Raw genomic sequence first — 19,198 nt, forward strand, 5'->3', positions numbered from 1 at the left:
ATAAGTTGTTGTGTTACTGAAGGCATTAAAGAATGCTAAAATCATAAAATAATTTAATAATTTTGCAAAAAACACGTTGTAAGTAAGGTTTCGTCAACGACCCGGTAACCTACTTAGTTCACGTCAGATTCTCTTGAAATCTTTGCACTCTTTCTGCTGAGTGTCCGATTGGGCCATAATGAATTGATTGTTGAATCATAAGAGAAGTTAGCTAATACAACTGCACTGTTATTGTAACAATTAGCAAACCATGTAATTGGAAGTAATAGCCTAATAAAGTAATGTTTAAATTAGTGAACTCGATCAACTTCTTATCTTATTTATTACAAGTCTAGAATAAATGTACTTATACCATAGAATGAATGAATGAGTGAATGAAGGAATGTATACACTTTTATTGTACAGCTCATACAAATACAGGAATAAAAAGTTATAACAACAACAGAGTTAAGAATATAGGTAACAACCTGGGGAGCGATTGATTTAGGAACGGTCCTCACCTTTTCCGGGATAAAATGTAGATTCGACAATATCCATCTGACTTTTTGGAGCTAATAGTTTTAAGCAATTAAATATCATTTGCTTTAACAGTATCTGTGCCCAGTAGTGGGCTGGTAATTGGTTTATAATGACGAAAACTTGTTACGATTAAGACATAGGTACATAAGTAACAAACAAACAGACGTTTTTTTGCATTATAATATAAATATAGGTATGGATACTCTACATTAACCAGATCTTCCAAAATACAATCACAAAGTATGCGTTGCCGTTACCGAAACATATTTCATGATGTTGACTTCACAAAATAGGCACAATCGTAAATAATTTTTCGGTTTTAGCGGTTTTAAAGAAAAGCTTTCTCGTTTAACTCCATGTAATGCAGAATAATATATAAACTACACCTGTTAAGAGGCTGGAAATCTAGAAGTTTAATTCATTATGAGCATTGTTATAAAGCCGCTGGAAACAGACGGCCTAGGACCGTGGATTTTGGAACTTCTACAAAAGACCACAGTCCAGCTGTGGGCGTCCATCGGTGGAAGTGATGATGACGAAGCTGCAATATCAACCCATTACTGGCCCACAGGTGGGTTAGTAGACTTCACACGCCCGTGAGAACATTATGGAGAACTTTCATGCGTGCAGGTTTCCACACGAATCACGATGATTTCTTGCACTGTATTTTAGTTGCTTAAATTGCACGTAGCTCTAAAACGTTATGCGTGCGCTGGGGATTGAACTGAGTACGTTTGGAAGGGAATGCGAGGTCTTACCCACTTGGCTATTACCGTTTTAGATCGTTCAATAAGCTTTCCTATACGGATAATGAGGAACCTTTTTTTTATCCCGGAAAAGCTGTGAAAAATTCCCACACGATTGAAACACTTTGTAACCTAACCTAACTTCATTACATATTTTTTATTTGTTTATAAATTTAAAATGCATATGAAAATTTTTGTTTCCGACAGGATTTGAACCTGCTACTCTCTGGCAATCGCGGCATGAGCGCTTTGACCACTACAGCTCTCCAACTGCCGAAATTAGTATATGTATTTATATCAGGTTTTATAGCGACTGTAGCGCCATCTAGTAGGAAACATTGTAGTTCCGATCTACTTTTCAAAGGTCCATATTACAATGATACACTTTGAAACAGAAGTTTAAGTAGGTACTTACTATTGAAATAGGTAAGTACGTCCAGCCAAGGATAAAAGTCCTTGAAGTTAAAGCCAACGCAGCGAGGCGTTGATGGTTCCGCTCGTGTGCTCCCCAAAGGCATAACAAATCACAATGAAATCCCTCCCTCGGACTCTGTCTGGGAATTTGATATTTTATTATGTAACTACGTGGGCTCTAGGCGTTTGACCTCGCATTCTCCCGCTTCAAAGGATCTAGCTGTATAACATGGACTGTGATTTATATTTAAATAAATATACACACTAATCACTAATCTACACATCTAATTTTTGTTAGTGTTTTTACCACACTTGGAGGAATTAAGATGCATGAAAAAAAATATGGACCGACAGAATTTGAACCTGCGACTCTCTGGCAATCACGGCCTGAGCACTTTATCAACTAAGCTACGGCTCTCGTACCGTCGATGTCAAAATTAGTATATGCCTTTTATATCAGTCTTATAGCGATTGTAGCGCCATCTAGTAGGAAACAATGTAGTTCTACTTTTTAATATTAAAATGAGACACTTTTAAAGCAAGAGATACATATTGTTTTATTTTTTATAATTTTATGATTTTTATTAAATATATCTATAATCTATTTTATACTTATATTTAGTACACACATCTAGTATGAATGAACACATCCCAAAATCATTTTTCCAGTTGTGGGTATCGAGCCCACAGTCTTGGACTTGGACTCAGAAAACAGGGTCGCAGCCCCCTGCGCCAATCGGCCGATTTAGTTGACGTATTTGATCAAAATCGATCCAGTACTTCTTAGACCAAGTATGTTTTGATTTTGGAATCCCAACCTACAAAATCATTAAATTTCTACAAAAAAAAGTATTTATTATTGCTTTAGCAGGGAGTCGAAAGCGGGACTTCGCACTTAGCTCACTAAGACCACATATCTTAATACTGAGGTTGTCTTTATACATCTATCTATAATAAAAGGGCAAAGTACCATTGACCTGTCTCGGATCGACCACCCTTTTTACACCGAAGTACAGGGCATGATACTTATCTACGTGCCTAGTGTGCGATTGGCACCCAGCTTTTATGAACTCTAAGAGTACTAGCTTTACAAGTTATGCTATGAACAGGTATTTTATAAGTAACAAAATAATACGGCCTAAGTAATTTGCTTGAACTATTTTACTCGATGTTTAAACATTGCATAGGTCTCATTTAAAAACTTGTTGCCCTTCAAAAATAGAACCTACTCAAATGAGTTGAAAAATAATAAAATTGATGAGCTGTGGTTTTGTTGCGAAAACCTGTAATAATATAGGGTTCGACTCTTCCTTAAAAAGTTTTTCGAATATTTAGATAAACATTCACTTATCATCATCAGGGTTAAATAAAGTTCTGCTTTGATATTTCTCTTAATATACTCAATATACTTACTACGACCGACCCCAGCGTCATAAGAAATAGTCCAAGAAAAAGAATTAGGCTATAAGCATTGCTTTTGTTCCTTCTATTTGGGGATGGAATTAATACAAATTCGGAAAGATTTATTTTACTTGTTAATTGATGTATTTTGAAAAATAACATATTTAGTCCCTTTAGGGGTTAAGCTTTATAAAGTTATATCACAGCCTTTTTCAAGCATCAGGCAATCAAATTGATAAAAATATTTATCTAATCCAACTAGTTCCCGAGATTAGCACGTTAAAGTGGAAAACAAACATACTCTTAATTTTATTGTACACCTAAAACTCAAGCCTAAAACCCACACGTCCATGCCAGATACCGTTTGAAATATGTCAACAAAAAAAAAAAAATTGTCCATGGCCCTTTCCACGATGTGGTCAGTACAAAAAAACTCCCAAGATCGAGGTAAAAAAACAATATGTACAAAAAAAGTAAACTATTAAAAATATTGAAGGATTATTTTATGGCCCAAAATGATTACTAATATACATTCTTATTTAGCATTTAACAAATGTAGTTGACAAAAATAGATTTGATGATTTAGAGTTCGTATGTAAAATTACCATAAAATATATAAATTAACAATCATGAGTGAAATGAAATTAACTTCAAATTTAATCAAACTTCAAATTTAAAATATTGTATTTATTAACATGGGAATTCTCAGGCTAGTAAAATTACTTTAAATAACATTATTACTCTCGCTAATTCGTACATAGTACAATGCTTTGTTTAAGCATTAAAGCAAGCATTTAAAGTAAATCCAAATTTTTAAAACTTAAAGTAATATCTTATAAATACTTAAAGTTAATATTTAATTAATACAGAACAATTTCGCCAAATAGCTATTAATATTAAAAAGGATGTATTGGAGCACTTAGAAAAAGTAAAGTTTGTTGTTGTTCTGCCTTACTTATATTAATAATCATCGTCTAAATATATCGTGTACTTACTTTTTGCACCCACAACAACAAGTAAAGTTATTGGCTGACCAGTTATTAGTTATGACTTTGATAAATTACTGTTGAATGTTTATCTTCCACATTTTATCTCCGTGGCTTAGAAAAAAATGCTTGCTAAATTTCCGTGATAAAGTGTGGGGTAAAAATCTTTTTGGCAGCGGCAACACACAAAATTATTGTCTATGCAACTTGACAATCATGGCGAGCACGTCGAGGTCTGTTTTCTACTTATTTTAATACCGTTTCTTTAAAGTTATAATAATTAAAACCTGAATAAAGTTAATAACAAACATGAGTTTACGTAAGTTCACGGTTGTGAGTTATCTCGAGGCGGGAAAAAGCTGTTATCTGTTACCTGATGTTGAGATTTCTAATGTTCAGTTTTGACGAAAGTTTACTTTCTTTGTGATTTTAGAATTGAGGCAAATAAAGTGGTGTGCTATGCTCATCCCGATGCACCGCTTATTGAGGATTATAGAGCGGGTGACATGATATGTTCAGAATGCGGACTTGTGGTTGGAGACAGGTGAGTTAAAAGAACAACATAATTACTTTAGATTTCGTGTTAATTGTTGGTACATCTGGGTGCATTATGCATCGCAGATTAAAAGGGTTTTATATGCCAAGGCCAATAACAAGTGTGTAAGGATACGGGCGATTTCGAAAACGTTTCAATTTCACATCGACTGTACAAGCTTCGTTTGTATAATACAAAAGTTTGATTTGCGTTACACGTATTGCGTTCGAATTACGCTGGTGTGTTGAGTGTGGGGTGTGAGGTGTCTTGATTTCATTTTATATATATTCCTGGACATTAATAACGGATGCTATGACACCTTGATGCACTATACATGTTTCTAAGAGGCAATTTTGCTAAAGTAGATTAGATATTTTCTTGCCTGAATACTTAATAATTGCTTTGTTAGTTTAGTGATTAGCCTGTAATAGCATAGTTTAGGATCAAAAGGTTCTGGATTAAATTCCATGGTCAGGTTAAATAAAATATAAAAATTCAAGGAGACTCACTGTAGCATTTTTGAAACAGGCTGTTTTTGAATACCAACGGTTCAGGTGGCAACTATGCCGCTCAGAAGGCCACCTCAGAATTTTTTCTTTTCCAACATAAATAAATTCCAAATTATTAACCATAATTTGGTCTTGTGATGAATGAAAAAAGGAGCAGGATAATCCCAAGATACCTATAGATATATAAATCAGAAATATAATACTTGATATGAATATCATGTACTATATTTCCGCCTGACTGCAAGAGGTCTTGTATGCGTTGAAGTCATAATCCGATGGACAAGACCTGTTTAGCAGTAGATTTACATACTCTTCACTTTAAGGAGTTTTATTTTATCATCCAAGGTTTTCCCTACAACTTATTTTGCTATACTTAGTTGAAATCTTTAGGTATTTAAATAAATATAAAGAACCTTGTGATATTTCCTTGCTACAATATGCATTTATAAAAATTAATATAGTTATTAACAAAATTGTTTTATTAGAGTAACAGATTTGAATTTTTAAATTCTTACAGTATTTACCCATACTATAGACAAGTTTCTAAGTTTTGTTTAGAAATTGTATAAAACGTAATAAGTTCTTTGCATACCAATGTTTGTGTAAATTTTTGGTTCACTGGTTCACATTTATGATGTGTGTGTTTTAATGTATTTGTGTGCAATAAATTATCTGTTTATATGCTGTTATCTTTTTAATAATTTAAAAAATTATAATAATATAACTTCCATTATTTGGCTACACAAAATTTAAAATGAAAATGCAAAGAAAACAGTAAAATGGTTATTTTCCACATTCTTAGTCTACATGTGTTATGGTCTTTTTGTAGGATTTACATTCATGAGGTACTGGCTTATATGCATTTTATAAATAGACATCTCAAGAATGTCTAATTCTAGTTATTTTCTTAAAAATACCAACTATATTTCAAATCCCTATTGACTCTTGTGTTGTAACTTCAGCTCCCAAACAGCAAAAGCTTTTACACCATTGTATAAATACATAAATTTGAACATAAAAAGAATTTATAATAACTGGTTCCACACCTCATTTACAGAAGATGGATTAAATATTTTGTCTTACTGCTGGGAATACAAATAGGTATTTGATATTTCATAAGAGCATGTACAGGTAAAGCTACTTAAATACAATAATCTTTCCGTTTAGTGTATTGTAAATATCAAACAAGTCTGTAAAATCATAAACAAGTCCTAACCTGTGTATAAATTTCACAATTTTGTGTTAATAATTTGTTTTGATTGACATTATTGCAATATTAATGTTCAAGAATGCCTATAATTTGGCTACTAAGAATAGTTGCTAAAATTTAAATAATTGCATCAACAATTACGTAATCTGGCTGCTTGGTAAGATTTTGCACTAACCAGGTCATGCCACCTTTAGGAAGGTTATTAATATAACAGACTAGTAGTCATCGCAACTTCGTTCTTAACTTATGACAGGTTATCCATACAAACTCCCACTATTGTATACAATATATTCCGACCCACAGCATCGCGTCACGTCGCCGGTCAATGGTATTAATTCTTTGTCCTAAATGTGTTTAAGCTTGTTGCCTTAAGCCTACTTGAAAAATCGGGCTATCTAATGCAAAAAAGATTGTTCAAATCGACTTATCATGTTCAAATAAATAAATGAAATTCTTTCTCTTTAGCTTAATTATCAGGCGGCCAGATATTGGATACTAGCCTAGTCTAGTCAAAATTCAAAATTAAAAATTAAAAATTCATTTATTTCAAGTAGGCCTCATATAAGCACTTTTGAAACGTCAAGTCTGTCTGTTTGTAGTGATTCTACCACCGGTTCGGAAGGCAGATTCTACCGAGAAGAAGCCGGCAAGAAACTCAGCAGTTGCTCTTTTCCAACATCAACAATTTACATTTTGCATTTTAACATTCATTTTTCTATCTTGGGAGAGCTGAAAGCGGAGCCGGATGCTTCCAAGCAACCTTGTCATTAAAAAATTCATCAATTGTATAGTAACCTCGCTGTAATAAATGTGTTTTAACAAATTCTTTAAACTTGTGCATTGGCAGGTCCAAAATCACCTTAGGAATCATATTATTAAAGCGTATACTCAATCCCACAAATGATCCCTGTACCTTACGCAGACGATATGCAGATGACACTAATTTATGACCATTTCTTGTAAGTCGACTGTTTATGTCCACTTTTTGTTTATAAAGACTAATATGTTGTCTTACAAATACTATATTGTTATAAATATATTGTGAAGCTACAGTAAGTATGCCTATTTCTTTAAACTTCTCACGGAGGGATTTGCGTGATTTAAGTTTATATATTGACCGTACAGCTCTTTTCTGCAATATAAATATAGTTTCGATATCAGCTGCTTTACCCCATAACAAGATTCCATAGGACATAACACTATGTAAGTACGCAAAATAAACTAGCCTAGCTATTTCAACGTCAGTAATCTGTCTAATTTTTCTGACTGCGTAGGCAGCCGAGCTTAGTTTACCCGCTAGTGAATCTATATGGGCACCCCACTGTAGCTTATTATCCAAGGTCACCCCCAGAAAAAGTCAGCCAGTTAGTGTCTATGTTAAAGTCTATATAACCGGTTATACCTATGTACTCAAGTGTATAAGTATAAATACGAAGCATAGTTTTAAGCATAGAATGAAAAACATACATAACCCTTATTCAGCTATTATTGCATGAAGTACATTGTGTCCAAAAACAGTGAAAACGTCCCGCACACCTGTGTCTTCACACCTGCGGAATGTTGTTTTCAAACATTAGCTAAATTAGTTACTCTCAACTGCAAAAGATGTGACTAACCACTTGTTGGGGAAACACTACTAATGTAGCTTCAATATTAGTTAGGTAGGTAAACGGTTTCTGTATGTTGTTAGTTCTGTTGTTTTAAGATCCAAACATGGCCAGAATGGTGAACCACAGTCTAAACCCTTCTCATACTTAGAGCAGACCTGTTTTCTGTTTTAGAGTTAGTAATGGGTAGATAATGACAATGACGATGACTCTTGAGTAGCTTAAGGGTTTTATGTGTTCTTTGAGGCAAGTAAAAAACACAATGTGCCATCCTGTGAGGTGTAGGTGTTAAGTCTCATGTGCCTGCAAACACGGAACACATTGCAACAATGCTGCTTGGTGCAGAAAGGTGGTAGAACTTACCCAAAAAAGCTCAGTCACAACAGCTGTACTATTAGTGAATGAATGAATGAATATACTTTTATTGCACACCACAAAGTACACAGAACAAAAAGAAAAGTATAACAAATCAACGTATACAATTTGGCGGCCTTATCGCTACATAGCGATTTCTTCCAGGCAACCAATGGCGAAGACAAAAAAAAGTTAGGTGGTGAATATATAGATATACTCATAAAATACATATTTCATTACTTAAATATATACAAATAATATATAAAAAAACAATATTTGTAACTAAAGACAAATAAATAAATAAATATCTACAATTATATATATATATTATATAAAAATAATATTTACTTAAAAATAATATAATAGGTTAAATATGAAACAAAATATATAAAAAAAATAATTATCCTCAAATAAAAATTATAAAAAATGAATAAAAGAGTAGAAGAGAGCAGTGAACTATCCTGGGGCATCAGTTGATTGAGACGTAAAGTGATATTTCACAAGTTGTTTAAAGATTTGGATAGATTTTGCCTCTCTAATGGCAAAAGGCAAGGCATTCCAAAGCTTAACAGCCTGAATAGTGAAAGACTTGTTGTAGAAAGAAGAATTATGTGAAGGCATCTTTAGGATCAGTTTCCTTGCTGTACGGAGAACTTCACCTGGGCGACCTACAAACTCTAAAGTTCTCCTTTAAACCCTTTAACTCCTTTTCCCTATTAGTATCTAGGAACCAAGTTTACACCTTGAGTAGCACAATTAACTGTTTTGTGGTATCCCATTAAGACCACATCACATGGTGGACGATCTCAAGAACTAATTTTATATTCTATTATTCCTCAGAGTAATAGACGTGGGTTCAGAATGGCGTACCTTCAGCAATGAGAAATCTGGTGTAGACCCTTCCCGTGTGGGTGGTCCAGAAAACCCCCTCCTATCAGGTGGGGATCTATCCACAATCATCGGCCCTGGTCGAGGAGATGCTTCGTTTGACAGTTTTGGAGTATCCAAATATCAGAATAGAAGGAACATAAGCAGTACAGACAGGGCGCTAATAAACGCCTTCAGAGAAATTAATACAATGGCGGACCGAATCAACTTGCCCAAAACTATTGTGGACAGAGCAAATAATTTGTTTAAACAGGTAAGTTTGTTTTTATATACATATTAGCTTCTGCCTGCGACATCGTCTGCGTGGACATCAGAATTGGGTCTAAAGTTTCGCTCGTTAACAATTTTTAATCCTAGCACGAGAACTATTTAAGAGATCGGTATAGATAGTACATGTCCTTTTTTAAAGCACAGGTGGCATGCATACCAAATTTCAAAGCTGTGTGCCCGCGGCTTAGCTCGGAAACAATTTTCAATTTTCCCTCGGGAATTCCTTAAGGAATCGGGACAAAAGGTAGCCTATGTTCTTTTCCATGTGAAAGGATACATGCATGTCAAATTTCATCGAAATTCGTCCAGCCGTTTTTGTGTGATTGAGGCACAAATATCCACACTCTCACATTTAAAATATTAGTAGGATAAAAGTTAAATACAATATTTAACCTTTTATGAGATTAATAGAAATATATATAGTAGCTGTTAACCGCGTTCTTTGTCCATATCCATAGGATAAGAAGAAGCCTAGGATTCTGTCAAGCTATCTCTCTCTGTCCTTCCTTGTTGTCTCTCTCCATTCAGTTAACTATGCTACAAATCAAGTTCATTGGTTACTGAGTCAGGGTGTGAAGTCAAGAAGCAAGGATGCAGACGTCCTTGCTGCTGTGTTGTATATGTAGTATATGTACATGTATATGTAGTAGTTGTAATATATGTAGTGTTATATGCTGTGGTCATATATATGGTGTTTTTTTTTTGTTATTGCCATTGTGAGATGGCGATAACAAAAAAAAAAAAAAAACACCCGGCTAAGTTTGTTGTGGGCTTCTTCTTAGACCGGGACGCGTTTGGAACCCTCGTAGCTTTAGTTTTAAGTTTACGAATGTGGTTATCGCCATCATCTCACTACCGTGTAATTCTTATGTACGCATCAAAAGTGCCACCTGTGGGCCTACTTGAATAAAGATATTTTTGACTTTGACTTTGACTTTATAAGTGGGCGATTTGGGAATTTATTATTTCTCAATTTTCTCTAGTCTGGCCTGGAGGCTTCGGCCGTTGCTAGTTACCACCTCACTAAGAAAGACGTGCAGCCAAGTTTTAGCTTTATAGCAAAGGTGTTTCATAGAAATTTACTGTGTTAACATTTATTCATTTATATTTCGTGAATTTTTTCACGCAGGGATTCACGTGGTTTAAGTTTATATATTGACCGTACAGCTCTTTTCTGCGATATCAAAATAGTTTTAATATCAGCAGCTTTGCTCCATAATAAGATCCCGTAAGACATCACACTATGAAAGTACGCATAGTAAAGAAGCCTAGCTGTTTCTACGTCAGATCTCAGTAGATGGTAGTACATACTGATCTTAGTAGTAAATAGGACGCCGCTGCCCACTCCCCGTTCCATTCCTACATTCCCTCAGTCGCCTCGTACGACACAGTAGGGTGTGGTTACTCAGATCTGTTGACATCACACGGCACACTAAGTCGACAATATAAACATCTCATTACGCAGAAGCTCCAATGCTAGTTTTATCTTTCGGAGCACATAAATATGCTAATTGAGTTAACGCTTACTGAATGAATGTGACACAAATAACTTCCATTCTATAACAATGAACATATTGAGTTATAGGAAATATTTTAAACTTTACTATGGAATAAATAAGTTTTAACCTACGGTTTTTTTTGTAAACAGTGTCCGACTAGTTTCGAATTCGTCTGGGGTCCTTATTCATAAGCATGTCGCGTGACGCGGCGCTACGAGCGAATTATCGCGCGCATATATTTTATCTTTATTTTAACCTAGGTTTGTCTAAAATAATATTTAATTCATAATAAAAATGTGTTTTAAATGTGTATGTCGGCAAAGTGCTGCGGTCTTATCAATGGGAGTAACTGGGTCCGATCATAACTGACGTAACATATTTAAATCACGAAAGTAAGAACTTCACTTTGTATCGTGTAATGTGATCTGAGAAGCGGTGATAGATAGGGTAGGACTTCGACTCCACTTTCGGGGGGCCGGGTTCGAATCCCAGAACGCACCTCTACCTTTTCTAAGTTAAGTGCGTTTTAAGCAATTCAAATATCACTTGCTTCAACGGTGAAGGAAAACATTTTGAGGAAACCTGCATGCCTGAGAGTTCTACACAATGTTCTAAAATGTGTGTGAAGTCCACCAAATCGCACTGAGCCAGTGTAGTGGACTACGGCATTAACCCCTTTTCATTGTGGGAGGAGACTCATACCAATGGTAATAGGTGATATGATGATGAATGTGATCTGAACAGAATGTTATACAGAGCATCGTAAGACAATCGCTTCCCATTTTACGCCACATCACCACATCTCCACTTTCTAACGCATAATATTGTGGTACAAGCTCGTATTTTATTAATGTACTGACGTTGGAAATATAACTTTCAGGTGCACGACGGCAAGAACTTAAAAGGCCGGGCGAATGACGCAATCGCTTCCGCGTGCCTCTACATAGCGTGTAGGCAAGAAGGCGTGCCGCGTACCTTCAAGGAAATCTGCGCCGTCAGCAAAATCAGCAAGAAAGAAATCGGCAGATGCTTCAAACTCATCCTGAAGGCATTAGAGACGTCCGTGGATCTGATCACTACAGCCGACTTCATGAGTCGGTTCTGCTCCAACCTGGCTCTGCCGAACTCCGTGCAAAGGGCCGCCACACATATCGCGAGGAAAGCTGGCGAGTTGGATATCGTGTCGGGAAGGAGTCCTATATCGGTCGCCGCTGCCGCTATTTATATGGCGTCGCAGGTAATTGCCGAAATTACATCGTCAGTAGCCTAAGTTTTAAGTAATTGAAATATCACCCTGTTTTCTGAGCCCGAGGCCGTGGGTTCGATTTGTACTGAAAAAAATATTTGTGTGATGAGCACGAATTTTTTTCAGTGTCTGGATAATTATATGTATATTTTAAGTATTTAAGTATATTATTCATAAAAATATTCATCAGTCATCTTAGTACCCATCACACAAGCTACGCTTACTTTGGGGCTAGACGGCGATGTGTGTGTTGTCGTTATTTATTTAATTATTCAACGGTGAAGGAAAACATCGTGAGGAAACGTGCATGACTGAGAGTTCTACATAATGTTCTCAAAGGTGTGTGGAGTCCCCCAAACCGCACTGGGCCAGCGTTGTGCACTATGGCCTTAACCCCTTCTCATTGTGGGAGGAGACGCGTGCCCTGTAGAGGGTCGGTAATGGGTTGATATGATGATGATGATGACGATTGTTTATTTATTCTAGGCTTCAGAAGACAAGCGCAGCCAAAAAGAGATCGGCGACATTGCTGGTGTGGCTGACGTCACAATCAGACAGTCCTACAAACTCATGTACCCGTTCGCAGCCAAGCTATTCCCGGACGACTTCAAATTCGCCACTCCTATCGAGTTCCTGCCGCAAATGTGAATGTCATGTGTTAATGTGTGTATAGACCCCGACTCAGAACACCCCACCCGACTCCGAGACGCGCGCTCTCACAACCCAGACACTAAATACACCCAATGCGGTTTGGTGTCGGGTGTTGTGTAATCCGGTCATATAATTCAGTGGGATTGGAAAAACACATAAGCCATTTGAATTTAAATATATAAATGTTAACGTTGAAATGTATACTGTATTGTATTCTATCATGTATATAACGCAATTTATATAGACGTTTGATATAAAAGAAAACAGTACTAAACCGATTGAGACTTTACACTTTTGAATAATTATGAGTATTTTTGTAGATTTCCAGAAACACAATACCAACAGGTAAACCTTGGTGTCTGGTGTTAGTAGTATTTTTCTTGCCATAGAAAAAAACTACTATCTGAATTCACTCAACACACTTCTTTTGAAGTCGTGTGCCACAAATATTATGTTTCCGGCATAGTTTTTATGTCAAATACATATTTAATGCTGATAAGTAAGGTAATAGTCTAAGATAGAACTCTTTGGGCCTTATTAATAAACGTGTCATAACGTCGGAATAGTACCGTGGTATTTCTTCATACTCTGCCATTTGAATGACGCTGTCAGTGGAAGTGTGATATGATAAAGCACTGCTTTACTATTCCAACGTTATGTCACGTTTATTATTAAAATAGTTGCACAGTATTTCTTGACGCTTCGCTATTTGAAAGATGTTTGTTTGTTTGTTTGAAGTCTATTGCACACACAATTTATACAAATATGAATATGAAAGATGCTGTCAGTAGAAGTATGATAAAACGCTGTGTTACTTTCCGACGTTATGCCACGTTTATTAATAGAGCCTTGTACCTTGTATGCTTTTGCAATGTAAAGTATTGTTCTAGAAAGTAGCGGTCACAGACCAGAGATACACCATCAATAGCCAACGCGACGTGGGTTTTAACAAATGATTTAGACTCAGCACGCATCGCGTGTTGTGGTGTCGGGTGGGGTGCTACAATGTGTTTCCGGCATTTTCATGTCAAATGTTTAGTAATAAGTACACCCTTGATGATAACTTTGTTTGATTATTTTTAATTTAAATCGTACGAGAACTTTTAAGTTCATTTGCATTTTAATGTTTTTCTTTTCTGAAATGCATGAACAGAAATAGCTTATATCTTATTTTAAAATCGTTTGGTACAGCTGAGCATCGGTGGCGTGCACTACATACATTCGCGAAAGCACTGCATACCCTACGTTTTGATATAACTCGTATAAGAGGATAGTTTTTTTAGCGCCAATTTCCTGCTTTATCCTAACCTGTTCATAAACCCTATGCACGCCACTGGTTGTGCACAAAAAAACAGTCAATCGCGAGTTGGTGACACGTTGATTAGTTTCTAAACTAAATAATTTTTACGTTTTCCATTGGAATTAAAAAAAATATATAACTTTCTTTTGAATGCGATGAAAGCGAAGCTTTATTCTGATTATATCTTGGTAAAAATTTAGTTCTAGAGATAAAAGGGTAATTATACAATAAAATTAACAGCCCGTTAGTTTGGTTGCCACACACACTTGATTATTTTTTTATTTTTGTTTATAATTTTTTCTTTAAATGTGATAGGTTCGTTTAACTAAAAATAAAAAAATATACATAAGAGAAGATATTTCCCTACATTGCTACTAGAAAATAATGAATAGGTTATTATTAGATTGTATGCTATTATTTATAAGATGGATAAAGATTAGTTACCGCTTCTTCATGACGTTTGATTGAGTGAAATATTCACTGGTCAACAGTGGCGTGCACTTCATACATGCATAAAAGCTCTGCCTACCCGAACATTTGTGTGTTACTCATAAAGGGGCAGGGTTTTATGCCGTTTTCCTTCTTTATGCATACCCTGGTCAAAAACTGTGCACGCCACTGCTGCTAATTCCATATTAATTTAATTTCATATATTTACCCTTTGTATGACAGTAGATACTACATATTATATATTTTGTGCGGCAATAAATCTATGCAGTTGATAATTTTAAAGGTACATAAATATCTGTATCCTTACTATGTAAAAAATGAAAAAAAAAATTACTTTATTTGTCGTAAAAGAAAAACAGAACAGAAACAAACTTAGCCCATAAATTTATACAAATTTTGTTTTATTTTACACAGATAAAAAGTGTACCTGCGTTTCGACCTTGTTGAGACTGGCTCGGAAAACAGCGATTATAAAAGCGTGATTAAAAAAAAATATATATTAATATTTCACGTGCGAGCAAATATAATAACAAACCTTCCTTTACCCCGCATGCACTTACTCCACAGAGTGTTTTTATTTTATATCACGTCTAGTTAGGTCTTACATAAAGTCCGTTTATTCTCGAAGTTTGTGGTTTACACAGGTGTCCCTTGGGTGTGAGTTCCAAGGGACAGCGTGACGCGAGGGAAAAAAAATCCGAACGAGTCATATTGGGTGTGACTCGTTGGGAATTGGGAACTCACCAATCTTGTCACTGTGACTCGTTCGGATTTTTTTTGCGCTTGGGTTATATCTCATCGATTGCTTATTTTTTTCTTCGAAGCAAATATCATATTTTCTATTATGTAGATTAAAATAAAACATCGAACAGTTGTTCGATTATAACGACTTACCTAATAATGATTAAAACAAAAAGTTTTTGTAAACATTTAAGACAGTCGAATTTACCCAACAAAGGTAAGAGTAACTATAAAAGAATCCTGAAAATGCTTTTGTGATATATAAATAAAAAAAAAAATATAATAAAAATACATGTAATCGAAATTAGTAAACCGATTTAATTGTTTGATTTGATTGTTCTTTTGGGTCACGTTAGTTTTTAGGGTGAATAATTCCATTGTGGGACCGTTTAAAGATGTAGCGGTCAAGTAATTTAAATTTTTTATTTAATCTACTTCACTTTAGCCCCTGTAAGCAATGTCGCCTGGTGGTATGTGATGATGCAGTCTAAGAGGGCTTACCTATTAGGGAGTCAGCTATCCCAAATCCTTAATCGCTTTTTACGCGACATCGTACCGGAACGCGAAATCGCTAAAAGGATCGTCTTTATTTAGGTTGGTAACTAGCCACGACTAAAGCCTCCCACAAGTCCAGACCTGACTTGTGTCCACTTGTGGGGCCTTCCGCCCACGATTGCTATATAATTGGTATAACAAGTATGTATTTAGGCAAATGTTTATTCTAAATGGAAATGTTATAAAATGGTTACACTACAAACGTTACTATTACCAATTTAAATTAAAAATTTAAAATGTTTTGTATATTTATATAAACTCAATAAGTTACTCATGCTATTTAATTAAGGCTTTTTAAGTTTAACTCAGTCAAATGTCTCGAAATTGTCTGCGAATGTTGCAAAACAAATGTTTTTTTTTGATAAATTTCTATCTATTTCCAATTGTATTTTTAATAGTTTTTCTATACTTCGCTATTTGGTGTGAACACAGCCTTTAAAATAAACTCCAAATCTATCTCTACTACGTATTGCTGCGGGTTCAATACCTATGACATTAAAATCGTAGTTGCATTGTGTTATCGAATTTTTTATACTTTAAAATTGGGCAAGTGCGATACGTGAAGATAAGGTTACGTACTATTAAATTTTTGTTTTCGTTTTCTAAATTTTTTTTTTCCTTTATAGTAAGGTAAGTGATGCAGTTTTAAGTTAGTAACGGACTAAACCAAAGTTACATGGTAAGCGCTAGATCGCTTAGCGTCTATATCTTGGTTGGTTGGTTGGTTGGTGGGTGGTAACTGGCCACGGCCGAAACTTCCCACCAGACAGAAATATAGAAATTCTCTTTTATTACACATATACATGATACTGTACTTAGCAGCTTTTTCTTGTTAGTTTTATTTCCATTTCACAACCGTATGGCCCGGGTCACCTTAATCTGCACAGTATTATTACGTGCTAGCATTCGACGATTTGGAATAAAAACGCCTAGTGACTCTTGTAAGACTTTAATAACGGTAACTTGATACAATGTTCTAAGACACACTTCGAATCGTAGATTAATCGCATTCCAAAATGGTAGGTGGTAGGTAAATAGCGCTTTGATAGAGTAACAGCGAGACGCATGTTATGTTATAGTATAAAAGATCGTTTTGTTAGAGGTACGGGACCCTAAAATACTGTCAACTTTCACTTCACGAATTGTTGTACTATTACGGTTTGAGTGTCACAAGTGAAGAAGGGCACTGAATTGTGTGTGGCTACGCGGTATTTTCTAATTTGCGTTTCATTTGAATATTTTAATTTAAAATAATGTGTTTGGACTAGTACAATGTGAACCCAGTATAGAAATCATACAGATGGGCGAGGCTTCTGTTAGTTCGTGGGCTAATAAGTCCGCAAGAGATAACCAAAGTTCTTTGACAATTTAAGATCATTAAAGCTAGAACATACAGAACGCGCCGAAGCAGCACTGTAGTACATATTACTGCACACACGGAAAGTGACTCGGAAGTGACACGGAAGCGACAAAGCTCCTAAAAGTTGAAATAATGTTTGAATCCCGACTCACAGTAAAGCAGTTCTGTAGTCGCCACGCTTCTTTGTGAAAGCCTGCCTGGAAGTAAGATGATTTGAGTTGATTAACTTAATTAAAAACTTAGGGTTGTTATGTTGGTTTTATAACTTTTCCCCCGTAATATCAATCTTGACAAAAATTGAATAGTGACTGCGATTAAAGCCACTGTAATTTTTAAAATGTCAGCCGTTTTTGAAATAAGTGAATGTTAACGTTCAATAGGTGCTTTATTACCATTCGAGTCCATGTCACGGAATGGTGAATGATCTTTGTTTCTGTTTATCCCATTCGCTGACTTGTGGTGTTGGATTTTGCACATGATTGGTCAAATCGACATGTCCATCTGTACGATTACTGAACTGTGACGTAACGGTGCGTTGGATATGTGCGTTTATGATAATATTATGTAAGCGTAGCCTAAGTATTTACATAAATAACCAACCTTTGTTATTGTGATTTATTTATCGTATATTTACTAATAAGTATTCCAATAAAATATCTTTGAACAATAGGTATAGTTTTTTTTTAATTTTGTTACTCTATTAAGGAATTTTTCTTTACATTTATAAATTGAGCAACCAAACAGAAGCATGTTGGTAGCCAGGCTCTGTCACAAAAAGCTCTACTATTATTAGAAAACTAAATGCAAAATCCTATTTTCAAAATAAAAGTAATGTCTAGAAATTCTATAATAATTATGATTTGAAAATTTCATTTCAGCCTTGATTTGATTAAATGATGATGCAATTAAATGGGAATATTAATTACATAAATTATTAAATGACAATAAATTTAAATGTGATATAATAAATCAAGCGAATAAAAACACGTGGCGCCCGCTACTGATATACTGTAAGAATTAAGTTATGTTGAATAAACGAGCGTGAAATTAAACAAGGGAGCGATTATAAAATCTGAATCGATAAAGTACTCTAAATAAATGTCTCGTTGTACCGTGCTAAAGTAAGTACTAATACCTAAAGTGAAAATTAAATATTAGATTGTTCTTTAGAAGCAGTAACTTCAAATTCTTTGACATAATTCTTCTTCTGTCTCTTAGGAATGGGATTCAGAGCTTAAACCCATCACGTTGCTCCAATGCGGGTTCTACTGATTATTATCACTATCATATGATAGACTAGCTTGATGTTATCCGTCCACCTCGTCGGAACATGTGCTGCAACGCCTACCAAAGTTGCGATTATCGTTGCGAGGTTGCCATTCCACAATCTTGGTACCCCCATGTCCATGGAAGTCTTTAGGCAACACAGAAAATAAAAATCATGTGTGACTGGCAACATGCATTGTTTTTAAACTTCGGTCTTTAGGCACTGAAGGTTTTTGAAGCAAATATCGCAGCCAATCAGATTTCGATCAGCCAACACATTTAAGGAAGTAGGTAGAAAAATATTGACTTTCATTTTGAAACTGCTGTCCGTGCCTGTACTATTAAACGATTATTCAATCGTGTAATACGCTTTACATACAAGATTACTGTATGAACTTATGTAAAGTTTTAAACCTACAAATCTGTGGAATCTTATTAGACTTACCTACTTTACATAAGTACCTACTCGACGCATTTATCTTGCATATCTGCCCTTTACACATTATTTATTAACCTATAAAATCGATGGGTGTTTGCACACCTAAATACTCGTCCTACGTCGACGTCAAATCAGACGCTCCAAGGACTTATTGCTCCTAACCTAAGACACTTAGAAATTAACTGGGATACGAACTCCAGATCGTTTGATAAAAATGTACCTCAGTAGTTAAAGTGGTTCTAGGATGCAACT

General features: G+C 35.2%; 1 protein-coding gene across 2 annotated transcripts; it reads left to right on the forward strand.

Annotated features, from left to right (window-relative positions):
* Positions 1–4,239: 4,239 nt before the first annotated feature.
* LOC120636798 (transcription initiation factor IIB) lies at positions 4,240–14,281 on the forward strand. 2 transcript variants are annotated; one of them, XM_039908365.1, is made up of 5 exons: positions 4,240–4,299; positions 4,500–4,610; positions 9,122–9,422; positions 11,819–12,175; positions 12,671–14,281. In XM_039908365.1, exons 1-5 carry the CDS (start codon positions 4,283–4,285, stop codon positions 12,830–12,832), a joined length of 948 nt encoding a protein of 315 aa, XP_039764299.1. In that variant the 5' UTR covers positions 4,240–4,282; the 3' UTR covers positions 12,833–14,281. The 2 variants fall into 2 exon arrangements, with proteins under 2 accessions (XP_039764299.1, XP_039764306.1); XM_039908372.1 differs by having other exon boundaries at positions 4,287–4,385.
* Positions 14,282–19,198: the final 4,917 nt, after the last annotated feature.

This window comes from Pararge aegeria, chromosome 3, assembly GCF_905163445.1.
Source record: "Pararge aegeria chromosome 3, ilParAegt1.1, whole genome shotgun sequence".
Classification (NCBI taxonomy): Eukaryota; Metazoa; Arthropoda; class Insecta; order Lepidoptera; family Nymphalidae; genus Pararge; species Pararge aegeria.

Coding starts and splice junctions, on each gene's coding strand:
- LOC120636798 (XM_039908365.1), top strand. Junction 4,611..9,121: donor GGACTTGTGGTTGGAGACAG/GTGAGTTAAAAG, acceptor ATTATTCCTCAG/AGTAATAGACGTGGGTTCAG. Junction 9,423..11,818: donor CAAATAATTTGTTTAAACAG/GTAAGTTTGTTT, acceptor TATAACTTTCAG/GTGCACGACGGCAAGAACTT.